The 16,963-nt window shown below is 42.9% G+C and overlaps 1 protein-coding gene across 1 annotated transcript in view; it reads left to right on the top strand.

Moving 5' to 3' along the window:
• LOC106576483 (hepatocyte growth factor) overlaps window positions 1–15,040 on the top strand; it is a 39,491-nt gene extending 24,451 nt beyond the window's left edge. Inside the window, exons 10-18 of the mRNA XM_045700025.1 lie at window positions 1,403–1,496; window positions 2,714–2,835; window positions 3,868–3,903; window positions 4,180–4,294; window positions 8,428–8,502; window positions 10,488–10,625; window positions 10,791–10,897; window positions 12,009–12,151; window positions 12,309–15,040. Coding sequence (XP_045555981.1) covers window positions 1,403–1,496; window positions 2,714–2,835; window positions 3,868–3,903; window positions 4,180–4,294; window positions 8,428–8,502; window positions 10,488–10,625; window positions 10,791–10,897; window positions 12,009–12,151; window positions 12,309–12,536 — 1,058 coding nt within the window. The 3' untranslated portion in view covers window positions 12,537–15,040. The remainder of the gene's footprint in view (window positions 1–1,402; window positions 1,497–2,713; window positions 2,836–3,867; window positions 3,904–4,179; window positions 4,295–8,427; window positions 8,503–10,487; window positions 10,626–10,790; window positions 10,898–12,008; window positions 12,152–12,308) is intronic.
• The last annotated feature ends 1,923 nt before the right edge of the window (window positions 15,041–16,963 follow it).

Here is a 16,963-nt window from a genome sequence, read left to right as displayed (position 1 = left end):
CTGCTTGGTACTATGGTGTTTATACTTGCGTACTATTGTTTGTACAGATGAACGTGGTACCTTCAGGTGTTTGGAAATTGCTCCCAAGGATGAACCAGACTTGTGGAGGTCTACCATTTGTTTCTGAGGTCTTGGCTGATTTCTTTTGATTTTCCCATGATGTCAAGCAAAGAGGCACTGAGTTTGAAGGTAGGCCTTGAAATACATCCACAGGTACACCTCAAATTATGTCAATTAGCCTATCAGAAGCTTCTAAAGCCATGACATCATTTTCTGGAATTTTTCAAGCTGTTTAAAGACAGTCAAGTTAGTGTATGTAAACTTCTGACCCACTAGAATTGTGAGTGAAATAATCTGTCTGTAAACAATTGTTGGAAGAAGTACTTGTGTCGTGCACAAAGTAGATGTCCTAACCGATTTGCCAAAACTATAGTTTGTTAACAAGAAATTTGTGGAGTGCTTGAAAAACGAGTTTTAATGACTCCAACCTAAGTGTATGTAAACTTCCGACTTCAACTGTATGTACATGTATGTGTGTGGATGTTTAAACAATATACTGTATGCTATATGAATGACTACATATGTGGTGTAATCGGGTGTATGGCTTGCTATGTACTGTATTTGCAATTGACCTCTAAATTTCAGCTGCAATATATTGAATGAGCTGTGGTCGCTTACTGAAACAGACTACTGGCATTCTTCTGGGCATGTTTGGTTTTGGTTTGGTTGCCCTACAAATTCATTTTCCTCAAATTACAAAAAGAAACAACAAATGGTCAGACAGAAATTCAACATTTGCTGTAATTCTCTCTCTGTCATACATGTCTATGCTTTGCATTTCAAAAGAGCTTTCTGGAGGAAGAGAGTGCTTTGGTCACTACAGGTACCTCTGGTTCTGCTTAGCAACAGTCGATATGAGGGAAGAAATCTTCCTGTCTCTTTTATTCCATTTGGGAACCACCAATTATAGATTGGCCCAACATGTTAAATTGATCCAAACCACAAATCGAGCCCAGTTTCAACGTGCCTTTTTTACGACGGCATCAATATCAGAATGTTGTCTCTCAGTGGACCTACGCACACAAACATGTTGATTCAATGCACAATTGTAAGGCAACCAGCTGTAATAGGATTGTGAGTTTTGCTCAACAACATTTCTATTGAACAAACTAACAATCCTATTGCAGCTGGTAGCCTAACAATTTTACATTGAATCAACATATTTTGTTCTACACTGTGGCTATAGCTGTGTTCTACACTGTGGCTATAGCTGTGTGTGCGTTCGTGTCTGTGAGAGAGCGAGAGAGACTGTAGATGGTAATCTCAAACTGACCCTATATGTGGTTTATTGAGACTACTTAGTGTTTTATTTTCTCCTTCTCTCTATCTCTTTCTGTCCCAGATTGTTATGAGGACAATGGAGGGAATTACACAGGCAATTTATCCAAGACCAGATCAGGAATTCCCTGCGGACTGTGGGCAACTCATAGCAACAGGTAAGGTAAACCTCATACATTACACACACTTACCAGCCACACACAACTGGAACTTACCTCTCAATCCATATTCACATGAGGAAAAAGTAGAACTATGGGTTCAAGCAATGTATGTGAAGGTTTCTTTGACATTTTCAAATTCTCTGGCTTTTTCGATTAACTGTTTATTGACAAGCTATTTCCCGTTGCTTAGAGAAAATCCCCTTGTAAATGAATAAAGCTAAGCCGTGAAAACAAACAACGACAGGAAATCAGGGGCCCCACCCGGGTCAGTCCTGGGCCTGCTATTATTTGTCTAGCTGACAGAGGAAGCCTTACGGTGCTTTCAGAACTTCCAGAACAAGCCACCCTGGAGGGGCGCATAGTCTGCCCCTCTCTCCACATCCGTGTGCCCCCATGCTAAAGTACCGTAGCTATCGTTAGCCCTGGCTGTTAGAATTACTTCATTTAAAGGAATTTAAAAGCCAAAATGGCAGAAACAGATGGACATGTGCCAGAGCTGACCCGTAACCCCAGGAAGTGCTTTTTCGGCCCGGCAGATCAAAGCCAATCAGCTTCCCTCATGTGGCCCGCAGCCAGCGAGTCTGCCCCTCGCACAAGGTCAAGGGGTCGGCGTAGAAAAATGGCGGAAAGGTTACGGCTTGTTTAACATTGGCGGGGAAAGTGAAATTACCTTCACACTGGCTGACAAATCGGTTTCCCCCTCTCCTCACATTGTGTTTTTCTGAGGGTACCAGTCAATCCTGATCCAAGCCTTCCAACAAATTGATCATATCTAAAGATATCCCAATTATTTTGAATGTATGAAACTGAAGGACTGGAATTGCTGTTTCAACAAGACTACTGAAGGCATCTGTTTAGGCTCAGTTTAGTCTTGGTTTTGTCTATGAAGTATACGACCAGATCTTGAGTCCACGTTTAGTGTTTGGACTGTATCTTTGAGTTGAGTCTGTAGCTTCTTCCTTGTATGAACCGTGGTGATTGCATACTTTCATATTCCCCGGAGCACTCTTCACAAAACTGCTTTGCTTCCTTGTAAGGCCTCTGCATAGCTGGAACTCTGAGGATTCACTGCCCCGATAGTAACAGCTGAATCAAAGTTTCCAACCTGAATGCAGTTATGGTGTCAGACTTTTCCATGTGTGTGTGTGTGCCTACGTACAGTATGTGTATCTACAGTATGTGTCTCTGTATGTGCTTATGCATATGTTTTCCAGTGGAGAATCCAGTGTGGGTTTGGAGAGGAACCTGTGCAGGAATCCAGACCAGGATAAGCACGGCCCCTGGTGTCACACTACGGACCCCTCTATCCCATGGGACTACTGCAAGCTCAAACGCTGTAAGAAAAGCTCAAACGCTGTACAAAAAAACTGTCTTCATCCAATCTGTCTCATCCCCTATACACTCCTACATCTACCCTTCATCTTTCTACATCCACCTTACATCTACAGTAATCAATAATGGAGATGGTTGAGTCAGCCATGCTCGTGTGGTGAGTAACCTCATCTTGTGTTAGCTCCCTGAGCTAGTGCCTAGGCTTTAGCTCAGACGGTTAACATAGTATTGTCGTGCACAGGAGACCTGAGTTCCGACCCAGTAGGTGTCATCAGCGGCCCAATCATCAGATGATGCTTCGTCTTCAATTACATTTAATTTACTGAATGTCATTGAATAAAAGTCCAGTGAAAAGTCTAGCTACACTCACAGCTCTCATAGTGTTGTTCAATCGATCTTATGGCACATCAACAACACAGCAATGATCTTAGTTCCATGAGTAATACAGCTATCGCTTTGTTTGTGACGTTGACGAGATTATTGCACATTTGTAATACTGCAATGAAATACGTAGTCTAACGACTGAAATTTGCCGCAAAGCTTCACTTACATCACTTGTTACAGTTATGTTATGGGTTAGTGCAGTGGTTTCACTTAGCTTACTGGCACAGAACGGACACACTAACTCCAAACAGATGTCGAATCTCATCCAGACCGCTTTTATTATTTGCAAAGCCGTTTAGTGATTTGTTTTTGTTGTACCCTATATCATCTTTGGCGGACTGTAATCGGTTCACATTGATGGGGAGCTTTTTCAAGTGGCCTCGCGGTTATATCTCCGTAATGTAAAACATGTCGATCTGTGAAGTTTTTGGGAGCTTGGCTGGAGGAAATCTATTTGCTGTGGGTTCAATTCAATATAGCCGCCCAACTGCGATGCAGATAGATGCAGAGATAATTTGAGCTATGACTAAATGGTAGGAATAGTTTTGAGGAGGAGTTGAGGATGTGAGCTTTGTATGTTAATGTTGAGTGGGTTCATGTGAAATATATTATGTCCTGTCTGAGGTCCGTGTGTTGAATTGTTTTGTTTTAGGTGATAAGTCTCCGAACATCTCTGCCCACCCAAGAAGTGAGTGTCATATTAATGTAGCATTCTCTTGTTTACTATTCCCTTTTTCTTTCTTTTTCTCTTTCTCTCTTTATCTTTCTTGTTCTCTTCTCTTTTCCTCTTTTTTTTCATTCTTTCTTACCTGAGTTCATGCTTGGCTGGATAACTGATCACTTCCGCTGCCATTCAATGTCGTTGAACCTGGACCAAGCATACTCTCTTCTTTAGTAATAATATAAAGTTAAAATATTTCCCCAGAGTCTAACCCAGATGAGTTGTCTTCTCTCTTACCCCAAGGCATCTCTCTCGTGTTTAAGACATCCTGCTTCATCCACAAGACCACCCGGATTGTTGGAGGAACCCAGGTCCACAAGGCTAAGGATGGTAGTTGGGTTGTCAGCATCCAGAAAGGGTAAGAGCCCTCTACACAGGAACACTCCTACTGAATGCACAGGAACACTCCTACTGAATGCACAGGAACACCCCTACTGAATGTGTGACTGACCTGGGTTTGAACCCACGTCTCTTGCGCAGGACAGTGTTAGCCAATAGAGCTAAAAGGCATTAGCTATAGGAGCTAACATAAGTCTTAGGTTAGCTAGCTGAGCTGAAGTCTAGGCATTGAGGTCTCAGGCCAAGTGACTCATCACATAAGCGTGGTACACCTAGTTTGAGTCTTCTGTCGGTTTCGAAGGCAAACAAGTGCTCCTGCTATATCATTTTACGCTAAACACTTTTCAGCAAAGTGCCATTTTGTTATTGCTCTGAAGATGAAGTCCTTAAAGTGTTAGTTTTGGCAGCCCTATGTTTGTGCTAGAACACAGCTGTACATTCTTAGAAAAAATTGTTCCAAAAAGGTTCTTCGGCTGTCCCCGTAGGAGCACCCTTTTTGGTCCCAGGTACAACCCCTTTGGGTTCCATGTGGAACCCTCTGTGGAAGGGGTTCTACCTGGAACCAAAAGGGTTCTACCTGGAACCAAAAGGGTTCTACCTGGAACCAAAAGGGTTCTGCTTCTGAAGAACCATTTTAGGTTTTAGATGGCACCTTTTTTTTTCTAAGAGTGTACTGACCTTTGTTGTATGAAAGACTTAACATGCCCATGTGTTTTATGTGCTGTATCTGCATCCTTCTGTTCAAAGACAAATAGAGGGAAGACATTAATATAAAAACATTGATGGAAGTTGAAGACTCACGTAACATAGGCAGGTTAAACTTGGACTCACTGGGAAAAAAATGAAATAAACCACAGAGACAAAATGATTGGCTGCTGATCATATGCATGCTTCCACGTTCAAACTACCCATGTTACCGGATACTTCAACATCAATCAATATAGTTCTGGTGCTGTTTTATTAGCTTTTTGCTCTGGAACCCTTTTCCACCTCTCATTACTTTGAGTCATACTCTGTCAGTGGTGACCAAACTTTTTTGAGCCGAGATCACTTTCTGAGTCAAAATGCAGGCTGAGATCTACCGCTCAGATTCAGTTTTAAACATGACTTTAAAAAACTAAACCCTATCGACCAGTCCAGGAGCGAATTGGCCATCTGGCAAATGCCAGATGGGATGAACCAGTTTATGGTTGAAATGGACAAATAATCAAAAATAAAAAGTAACATGGCCATCGGCCCATGGGCCTGTTGAGATTTTTGTGCAATTTCTTTTTTATACAGTGACCCCTTTATCAAGATGGGCTGGCCCGGTTTTCTGATTGGCTGTGCTACGGTCACAAACTCACATTCAAAGTCAAATGCGGCATCAACAAAGAGACCTGCTCCTCCCCGGGTGAACATTTTGGTTTTTGCCCTAGCACTACACAACTCATTTAAATAACCAACTCATCATAAAGCTGTGATTATTTCAACCAGCTGTGCATAAACCAAAATGTGCCACAAGATCGAGTTTGGGAAACCATGAGGTAGACAGCCAAGATCATGGATCATAAAAAACGGAAAGGTGCTTATAAACGTAGAAAGAACATATTAAAAATTGTCACCTCACTCAAAATGTCCTATTTTTTGGGGGGCATCTAAAACCATGATTTGGTCAAACAGTAAAGTGCTTTACATTATCCTCATGATTCCTGTAGTGAAAGTGTCTGCCATGTGCCTGTTTTGCTGTGATGAGCGAGCCATCAGAGGAACAGTTAAAGTGGTGAGTTGTGTCTCCAGACAGAGAAACAGTTATAGTGGTGAGTTGTGTCTCCAGACAGAGAAACAGTTATAGTGGTGAGTTGTGTCTCCAGTGGTATTTTTTACACAACAGTTGAAGTCGGAAGTTTACATACACTTAGGTTGGAGTCATTAAAACTTGTTTTTCAAGCACTCCACAAATTTCTTGTTAACAAACTATAGTTTTGGCAAGTCGGTTAGGACATCTACTTTGTGCATGACACAAGTAATTTTTCCAACAATTGTTTACAGACAGATTATTTCACTTGTAATTCACTATCACAATTCCAGTGGGTCAGAAGTTTACATACACTAAGTTGACTGTGGCTTGGAAAATTCCAGAAAATGATGTCATGTCTTTAGAAGCTTCTGATATGCTAATTGACATAATTTGAGTCAATTGGAGGTGTACCTGTGGATGTATTTCAAGGCCTACCTTCAAACTCAGTGCCTCTGCTTGACATCAATGGAAAATCAAAACAAATCAGCCAAGACCTCAGAAGAAACATTGTAGACCTCCACAAGTCTGGTTCATCCTTGGGAGCAATTTCCAAATGCCTGAAGGTACCACATTCATCTGTACAAACATAGTACGCAAGTATAAACACCATGGAACCACGCAGCCGCCATACCGCTCAGGAAGGAGACGAGGTTCTGTCTCCTAAAGTTGAACACTCTTTGGTGCGAAAAGTGCAAATCAATCCCAGAACAACAGCAAAAGACCTTGTGAAGATGCTGGAGGAAACGGGTACAAAAGTATCTATATCCACAGTAAAATTAGTCTTTTATCGACATAACCTGAAAGGCCGCTCAGCAAGGAAGAAGCCACTGCTCCAAAACCGCCATTAAAAAAGCCAGACTACGGTTTGCAACTGCACATGGGGACAAAGAACGTACTTTTGGAGAAATGTCCTCTGTTCTGATGAAACAAAAATAGAACTGTTTGGCCATAATGACTATCGTTATGTTTAGAGGAGAAAGGGGGAGGCTTGCAAGCCAACGAACACCATCCCAACCGTGAAGCATGGGGGTGGCAGCATCATGTTGTGGGGGTGCTTTGCACTTCACAAAATATAAAATGATGTGGATATATTGAAGCAACATCTCAAGACATCAGTCAGGAAGTTAAAGCTTGGTTGCAAATGGATCTTCCAAATGGACAAGGACCCCAAGCATACTTCCAAAGTTGTGTCAAAATGGCTTAAGGACAACAAAGTCAAGGTATTGGAGTGGCCATCACAAAGCCCTGACCTCAATCCTATAGAAAATTTGTGGGCAGAACTGAAAGTGTGTGCGAGCAAGGAGGCCTACAAACCTGACTCAGTTACACCAGCTCTGTCAGGAGGAATGGGCCAAAATTCACCCAACTTATTGTGGGAAGCTAGTGAAAACATTTGACCCAAGTTAAACAATTTAAAGACAATACTACCAAATACTAATTGAGTGTATGTAAACTTCTGACCCACTGGGAATGTGATGAAATAAATCAAAGCTGAAATAAAATCATTCTCTCTACTATTATTCTGACATTTCACATTCTTAAAATAAAGTGGTGATCCTAACTGACCTAAGACAGGGAATTTTTACTAGGATTAAATGTCAGGAATTGTGAAACTGAGTTTAAATATATTTGGCTAAGGTGTATGTAAACTTTCAACTTCAACTGTATGTGTCAGCGCAACTGCCTGTGTCTTAGTAGGGTGTGTTGGGTCAGGGTGTTGGGGGTATGGTGTGTTTGTGCATAGCTGGTGGCCCGCCGGGGAGGGGCTGAGTCGGTGACATGCACTGTGATGTGGGCTGGTGTAGATAACATACCAGAGACATTCTTGTTCCTGTCGATCACAATCAACCTTTTGGTGACCTCTGTGTGTATGCCAACTTTTCTATTGGTGCCATGCAGGATAACGATCCATCTACTCCTCACAAGTTTCGTTCCAAACGGCAGCCTATTTGTGCTACTTTTGACCAGAGTCCTATTGGCCCTAATCAAAGGTAGTGCACTAAATAGGGAATGGAGTGCTGTTTGAGACAGATCCATACACATTATGAAAGAATGTCCAGACGTTGAGGACCGCAAGGTTTGACTGTATGACTTGATATGGATGGAAGAGGGCGGCAGGTAGCCTAGCAGTTAGAGCATTGGGCTGGTAACCAAAAGGTCAAGGTGGAAAATCTGTCTGTCGTTAAGCAAGGCACCTAACCCTAATTTCTCTAGGGTGCTTTACTACTTTGGCTGACTCTGTAAAACAACACATTTCACTGCACCTGTGTGACTGTAAAACATATTTTTTTATTAAGAGTTGGATACAGTACAAACAGCGTCTATGAGCTTAGTCCCATGCTCTATCATGATGTCCTGTGTTCCCTACCCAGGAACACTCACTGGTGCGGGGGCTCGCTGATCCGAGAGGAATGGGTGCTGACGGATCAACAGTGCTTCTCCTCCTGGTAATCTCTCCATCCATCTTTCTTTTTTCCCTCATTCAAAGCAGAGGTGAGAGACAGGAGGCATAGGGAGAAGAGAGAGAGGAGAGCAGGTGTTGAATGGAAACAGAGTTAAAACAAAGACCTGGGGAGTCTGTATCATACGTTCTCTCTGCTTCTCTATCAGTTTCTTATTATTTATCTTCCTCCTACTGTCTCCATCTTTCCCTCTCCCTACTACTCTCTCCATTCCTCTGTTGGTCTCTGTCTATCTCTCTCTCATCCCTCCCTCCCTCTTCCCATCTACCTCCTTCCTTTTTCCCCCCAATCTCATTCTAAGTGAAGATGCAGCCTGCCCATATCCTGTTTATGATAGAGCTAGTGACAGACCCTCTGCCCCAGCAGAGCTGAGATATGGCCCAGGATGCTCCAGCCTCTACAGATGTGTTTAGCGTCTGGGCCCGGACCATGTCACTGTGTCCAGATCTGCCATAGCAGTTTGAATGAAAAGCTCCTTGATCCATGTAGTGTATTAACGGACGTATGGGCTTTAGATTATGCTTTTGCTTTTCACCCATTTTTTCAATAGGTTTTTGTTACTTTTTGCCGTTATCTCAATCATAGTACACCAGAAATATGAGGTTGGGCCAGGAGTTTTTTTTGTAAGTCATACAGACAGTTTGAGCCTGAGATATAGGATATAATACTTTAAAAAAAACATGTGATTGGTACAGCGCTTTTTAAGAATCTAAAGACACTTTACAAAGGAACAGTGTCTGTGGTCAATAATATTATGGTGAGGAAAACTCCTGTGCCTTATGATGACACACTGAAATAAGAGGGTCATTTAGAAGGAGCTTTTATTCAGTGAACTTACAATTACTTCATAGTCATTTGAGACATTTTGGCAACAAATCAGGCCAGGCCTCATCCACAGATAATGAGTGCAGAAATCCAACTTTAAGATGAGTCTGTCAATCAGATAAGACCTGGACTGTTTCCTCCCCATCTAGACTGTGTTAAACTCCTAATGCATTCTTATCGTTCATGCTTGGTATTCTAGTAGTGAGTGGTTTAGCTGTACTCCTAGTGAGGGGTTTAGCTGTACTCCTAGTGAGGGGTTTAGCTGTACTCCTAGTGAGGGGTTTAGCTGTACTCCTAGTGAGGGGTTTAGCTGTACTCCTAGTGAGGTGTTTAGCTGTACTCCTAGTGAGGTGTTTAGCTGTACTCCTAGTGAGGGGTTTAGCTGTACTCCTAGTGAGGGGTTTAGCTGTACTCCTAGTGAGGTGTTTAGCTGTACTCCTAGTGAGGGGTTTAGCTGTACTCCTAGTGAGGGGTTTAGCTGTACTCCTATTGAGGGGTTTAGCTGTACTCCTAGTGAGGTGTTTAGCTGTACTCCTAGTGAGGTGTTTAGCTGTACTCCTAGTGAGGGGTTTAGCTGTACTCCTAGTGAGGGGTTTAGCTGTACTTCTAGTGAGGGGTTTAGCTGTACTCCTAGTGAGGGGTTTATCTGTACTCCTAGTGAGGGGTTTAGCTGTACTCCTAGTGAGGGGTTTAGCTGTACTCCTAGTGAGGGGTTTAGCTGTACTCCTAGTGAGGGGTTTAGCTGTACTCCTAGTGAGGGGTTTAGCTGTACTCCTCATGCCGACATTACAGAACCTTGCTTCCATCAAGACTGTGGCCATTGGCATTAGTTCAGTAGCTTGTTGCTGACTATGCAATGTGCTGTATGTGGGTCTCTGAACACAGTTAGTTGATGAGCCAGATTGAGTGAGTTTGTAGAGTGCATGCTGAGGCGTTCTATTGTCAGTTTAGTGATGCTGGTAGCTGTGGTTAGTATGTAGCCAATGATAAGTGTTCATATAGAGTAGAATACTGCGGTATTATAGTGTTTATACAAGCTGTGGCCAATCTTTTCTTCAGCTTATACTATGTTCAGTTTATACTGACTGGTCAATGTGTGGTCAACCCTATTTGGAATGTGTCTGACAGTAGTCTGTGGTCCTCAGTGTTCCAGACCTGAGTGAGTACAGCGTACAGGTGGGCCTCCTTCACCTCAACTCGTCCTTGGACCACCCCAGGCTCCGCATCGCACACGTGGTCTGTGGCCCAGAGGGATCCAACCTGGCCCTGCTCAAACTGGCCAAGTAAGAATAGTGTTCATTCATTGAGACAGTCAGCCATTTTACTTACCTGGTAAAATACATTTAAAAAATATAATCAATCAATCCATCATTAATTTATTCTCAATCATGCCTTGTAGGCACAGCAAGCATTTATTTATTCATTCATGTGTTTGTGTCCACGCCTAGGCCTGCCCCTCTCTCTGAGCATGCCTTCACCATCCAGCTCCCAGTAGCAGGCTGTAGGGTCACAGACGGAACCAACTGTCTCATGTACGGCTGGGGAGAGACCAAAGGTACTGCCCTACATGACTGTTCCTGTGTGGTGTCTTATGTATTATCTAAATACACTCAGTGGCCAGTTTATTAGGTACACCACCCCGTCCTACAGACAGTGAGTCACGTGGCCGTGACCTGCTATATGAAGTTACTATTCGACTGAACGTTAGAATGGGAAAAACGAGTGACCAAAGCGACTTTTAGTATGGTATGATATTGGTGCCAGGCGTGCCAATTCCAGTATCTCAGAAACGGCTGGCCTCCTGGGCTTTTAACCCACAACAGTGTCTAGGGTTTACTGAGAACGGTGCAACAAACAAAAACATCCAGTCAGCGGCAGTCCTGTGGGCGAAAACAGGTCGTTGATGAGAGATCGAAGGAGAATGGCAAGAATTGTGCAATCTAACAGGCAAATAACGGCACATTGGTGGTGTGCATAACAGCATCTCGGAATGCACAACTCGTCGGTCCTTGTCACAGATGGGCTATTTGCAGCAGACGACCACATCAGGTTCCACTCATATCAGCTAAAAACAAGAAGAAATGTCTCCAATGAGCACGCAATCACCAACACTGGTCAATAAGGAGTGGAAAAACATCACCTGGTCAGATGAATCCTGGTTCCTGTTGCGTCATGCTGATGGCAGAGTCAGGTTTTGGCGTAAGCAGCATGAGTCCATGGCCCCACCCTACATGGTGTCAACGGTACAGGCTGGTGGTGGTGGCGTAATGGTGTGGAGAATGTTTTCCTGGCACACTTTAGGTCCCTTGATACCAACTGAGCAATGTTTCCAATTCCCCGAAGAATTGAGGCAGTTCTGGAGGCAAAGGGGGTCTGACCCGCTACTAGATGGGTGTACCTAGTAAACTGGCGACTGAGTGTATTCTGTATGACCTCTGTTTCATGCTATTGTGTGGTGAAGAGATGGGGGGGGATATTGGATCAAGAGATCCATGATATTGTAAGAAAAGAGACCTTAGGATATCATGTATCGAATATGTGAATAAAGTCCCCCACAATGACACCATATAGACCAAACATGTTGTCCAGGGTTATAGGTTTGGAATATGGTGTTTGGACAGTAGACTGACTGTTTCCTGCTTTATTTCCGGCTACTTCCTGTCCAGGGACAGGATATGAGGGGGCACTGAAAGCTGTGAGTCTGCCCATGGTCAGTAACGACTGGTGTTCTGAGCTCCACGACAAAACCCTGCCTGTCACCGACAGCAAAGTGTGTGCCGGGGGCAGGAAAGACCAGGGAGTGTGTGAGGTGAGCTTCATAAACATTACTCTACATTATCTGAAACATGCATTGACTCGACATTGCGTGACTCAGTTATTACTTCAAGTTAGTCGTATATCTACCATAATGCCTTTTGATTGGCTGCATGAGCACCACGCTAACCTGCTATTGGTTCGTCCCTCAGAGAGACTACGGTGGCCCGTTGGTGTGCCAGGAGCGAGAGAGCAAAGTCATCGTGGGCGTGAGCATTCACGGCCGGGGCTGCGCCCTGGCCCGGCGGCCCGCCATCTTCGTCAATGTGGCCTACTACTCGGGGTGGATCCACAAAGTCTTCATACACTACTCCAGGTTGGAGGAAAAACTACTGGAAGAAGCACAGACCAAACCACTCCATTCAGGACTGTACCACTAGCCTGCAAGAGGAGGGGTGGAGCATTCAGGACTGTACCACTAGCCTGCAAGAGGAGGGGTGGAGCATTCAGGACTGTACTACAGCACTGCAAGAGGAGGGGTGGAACATTCAGGACTGTACCACTAGCCTGCAAGAGGAGGGGTGGAGCATTCAGGACTGTACGACAGCACTGTAAGAGGAGGGGTGGAATATTTAGGACTACCACAAGCCGGGAGGATGCCTAACTAACAAGAAGGTTGGGAGATGTAAGAATGAGGAAACTGACTTTATGGGAAGCAGCCATTTTGGGGCTTTGTGGCTGGATGTCGCTTCAGTTTTTGGAGGGAAAAAACACCATGAATGGAAGAGATATTTTGGGATATTCAGAGGCTGGGAATAAAAGGACATGTTCAGAGAGGCTGAAAAGGATATGAAGGATTCTTATAATATGCAAATTGATTAATGCAGGACCAGGTTGTTACGCCTTGTTCACACCGACAGCGTCATTGCGCAAAATAGTACCCAGCTTCATTTGAATTGTGTGCAACAAAAGTTCAACATTCACCTTCTGCTACCATTTCTGTCAAGCTGTCTACGCATACAATGTGATGCATACCTTGATAAATCCAAAGTATGCACCATAAAGAACACACTGCAACTGCCTCTGCAACGCAATGCTGCAAGGCAAACGTAGCATTCCATTGGAAATTAATGTATTTCTGGTGTACCAAAAATGTATTGACACTGTCTTTGTGATTGAGGCATTAGCTTTAATAACATTTCTAAACAATAGTTTCTGGCACATGGGCAGCTTGCTTTTTTTGGTGAAATATATGAATACTCTTAAGCCATAAAGAGGGGTGAATTGATTTGTTCTCTCACTCTGCCCACATGACAATAGGAATGGTATGGATGACTCAGTATTGTCTCCTGGAAAATACTTGAATTTGATCAGAACCAAAACCAGAGCCATGCGAGGAGGGATCCAGACAGGACTTGGTACGATCCATGGCTACTGGGTCACGTTGAGGGCACATGATGTAATGGCTAAAAGTTCATTCATTCAGAAGTTACCACTTGGTGAATGGTGGGAGTTAACCTGTCTAGAAACAACCTCTAGCTCATAGCAGGAGGCTCATAGCCCTAACCCCTAGGTACTGGTGTAGAGCAGTGTATACCAACTCCAGTCCTCCAGTACCCCCAACAGCACACATTTCTGTTGTCCCAGAAAAGCACACCTGATTCAATTTGTCAGCTAATCATCAAGCCCACCTCAAGTTGAATCAGGTTTGTCCAGGGTTACAACACAAATGTGTGCTGTTGGGGATACTTGAGGACTGGAGTTGGTATACACTGCTCTACACCAGTACCTGGGGAGTAGGGCTATGAGCAAAAGGTTGTTTCTAGACAGGTCCTAACTCTCACCATTCACCAAGTGGTTGTTTTTGGGAAGATTATTCAATAACTGTTCCCTAACTAATGCTAACAGTTACTTAGCCATGTAGGCTAACTGCTAACGTTTGGCTAACATGTCTCCAGTTTTGGAGGGAACTCTACACTAGCCCCTGGTGGTGTGCGTTATGTGGTCAGGGTACACATTTAGTAGTTTCTTATTGAGTGTATTTCTGGCACTCTGTTATTTAATAGGTCTTATAGATCTGGGCCTTTCCTTGGCTCACTCACACCAGATGTCAGTTGAGTTGCTTCCTCTCTACTCTCTGTTTTTATATTTAAACGGATTAGAACGTAGTGTGCAGTCTTATTTATTTGTATACATCTGGCCCTCGTGAGAGGGCGCCAGCGATTGCCGTCGACAAAGCGACATGTCTCGCTAATAGAAGAGGTGAAGATTATGGCGGCTTTTTATTTGATACATGTTTTAAACTCAGTGTCAATCATTATTATTACTGGAGGTACACTGAATGGCTATACGGATTACATGAAAAGTATGGCTTGTGTTCCAAAACATACCACTTTGTCAGTCATTTGTCTTTTAACAATACTGACAATACTGTAAGTGTAATGACATAGGGGAATGTAATAGCTTTCTTTCAGTGCTGAAAACCAGTCATGACATCATTTTTATAATCACAGAAAGCAGGTGTGTATGTATGACTAATGATCTCTTCAAACTGGGCCCCTAAGAAGACTTATTTCACCCATTTCTATATCCTAAAATATTCAGTGTGTTAGGTTAAACTATGTCACGGTATTTGACCTGTTCAGTGCCTTTTTTTTTAGGTGGACAGGAATCAATAGTGTACAATAGAATTGGCGCAGAGAGCTGTGAGTGTATTTTACTGTTATGTAAATAGGATGTAAAGTAGTGTGTGTAAAAAAAACAAAAAACTTTTCCACTTCCAATGTCTTATTTACATCGTTTTTTTACTATATAGGGTCACTCTGTTTATAAACTTGTAAACTGTATAACAGCTGCTATTTTTAAAGGGTTGGGTCTTCACATTATATACTATATGATTATGTTATATTCACGTTTTAATATTACATTTACAGTGTAAATTACAGCTTGTTTCACTCTTTTCATATGTCTGTCTGTCTTGTCTGTCTGTCAAGCACTCTCTCCTAAAGTAAACCCTCAGACAAAGATTCTTGCAGCAATACAGTTTTCTGCAACACATACTCTCTCAACACAATTCAAGATACTCTGGGTCAAGATCTTACTCTGGGTATTATTTTCCCACTTCCCATGTCAATCATATCAATAAGACCTCAGTCTATGGGTTTTGGATGGCCACTGTCCACCATGACCCAGTTCCTGACCAGAGGATGAGCGGCAACATTCGGTTAACGCTCACATAACGTTTGGGTAGCATTAGATGTTCAGTTGACGCTTAGACAGCAATTGGGCAACACTTGACACCATGGCATGCTTCCTCCATCATGTGGGGTTCTCATTTGATACATGACTCCTCGGTGCTGAGGAGAAAATGGCAGACCTGTCAGCGCTGACCTCATACGCGGTGGCTTGTCACAAACCAACCCCAAGGCTTTGTGCCTCATCGTAACGGGACGTGAAATAGCTTTCCTCCCCTCTTTTGCCGGACCAACAGTCCTTAGGTCACGTCTGGTGCTTCTGGAAAATAAATCTACTTAAAAGATTTGTCTGTTTGGGAAATTCACAGTGGTGTAAAGTACTTTGAATTACTAAAGTTGTTTTTTGGGTTATCTGTACTTTATATTTTTGACAACTTTTACTTCACTACATTCCTAAAGAAAATAACATACTTTTTACGCCATACATTTTCAGATTACGTATGAATGACATCCAAAAGTACTTGTTACATTTTGAATGCCTAGCAGGACAGAAATGGTCAAATTCACATACTTATCAAGAGAACATCCCTTGTCATCCCTGCTACCTCTGATCTGGCGGACTCACTAAACACACATGCTTCGTTCGTAAATGATGTTGGAGTGTGACCCTGGCTATCTGTAAATAAATAAAAATACAAGAAAATGGTTTGCTTAATATAAGGAATTTTAAATCATTTATACTTTTACTTCTTATACTTAAGTATATTTGAGCAATTATGTTTACTTTTGATACTTAAGCATATTTAAAACCAAATACTTTTAGACTTTTACTCAAGTAGCATTTTACTGGGTGACTTTCACTTTTACTTGAGTCTTTTTATATTAAGGTATCTTTACTTTGACAATTGGGTACTTTTTCCACTACTGAGAAAAAAAAACTATGGCAAAATCTTATTGGGAAAGCATTCGAAAAAGGAATTTGTGAACCTTGAGCTGGACTATTCCCAAGAGCAACATTGTAAACACAATGGGATCCGCTTGCAATAACCTTAATCAAACAATCATGATGATTTATGGCATTTAAAAGCTTGTTGCAGTGACCTCAGAAATATATAAGTGATGCTATGGAGTTTATGCTCAGACCCTGTGTTGTGTTTATGTGTTGATCCTGCTCAGTCACCGTGCTGAAGTATGCATGCACCCTTCCAAAGCCTACAAGAGAAGGCCATCTTAAAAACTGAACTTGGATCGCTCTCTGAGCTAATGGTTCTATCTCAGCTCGTCTATCTGCCATTCCTCAGGCATCTCCTCGCCTGCTCAACCTCAATTAATTTTCAGAGAGGGTGTGGGTAAGCGATGAAAGATTAATTTATAAAGAGCCACTGGAAAACCTCACAGAACTACAACGGTCTCTTGGCAGAGATGCCCAATCTTCCTCCTGTAGAACTACCCTCCTTCAGACTCTCGCTCCAACGATAATTTAACCCACCTGACTCTATCAATTAGCTGCTCACTAGGACCTTGATTAGCAGAATCACTGATGTAACAACTGTGTCGGAGCAACAGACATTCATACCATAATCTGGGCCCCCAGGAATACCGTAGTCTGGGCCCCAGGGTACACAATAGACTTGGTACCCAGGGATACCATAGTCTTGGCCCCAGGGATACTG

This window comes from Salmo salar, chromosome ssa17 (assembly GCF_905237065.1).
Source record: "Salmo salar chromosome ssa17, Ssal_v3.1, whole genome shotgun sequence".
NCBI classification, from domain to species: Eukaryota; Metazoa; Chordata; class Actinopteri; order Salmoniformes; family Salmonidae; genus Salmo; species Salmo salar.
The sequence above is the reverse complement of the archived record's forward strand: the minus strand, read 5'-3'. Positions and strand labels throughout refer to the sequence as shown.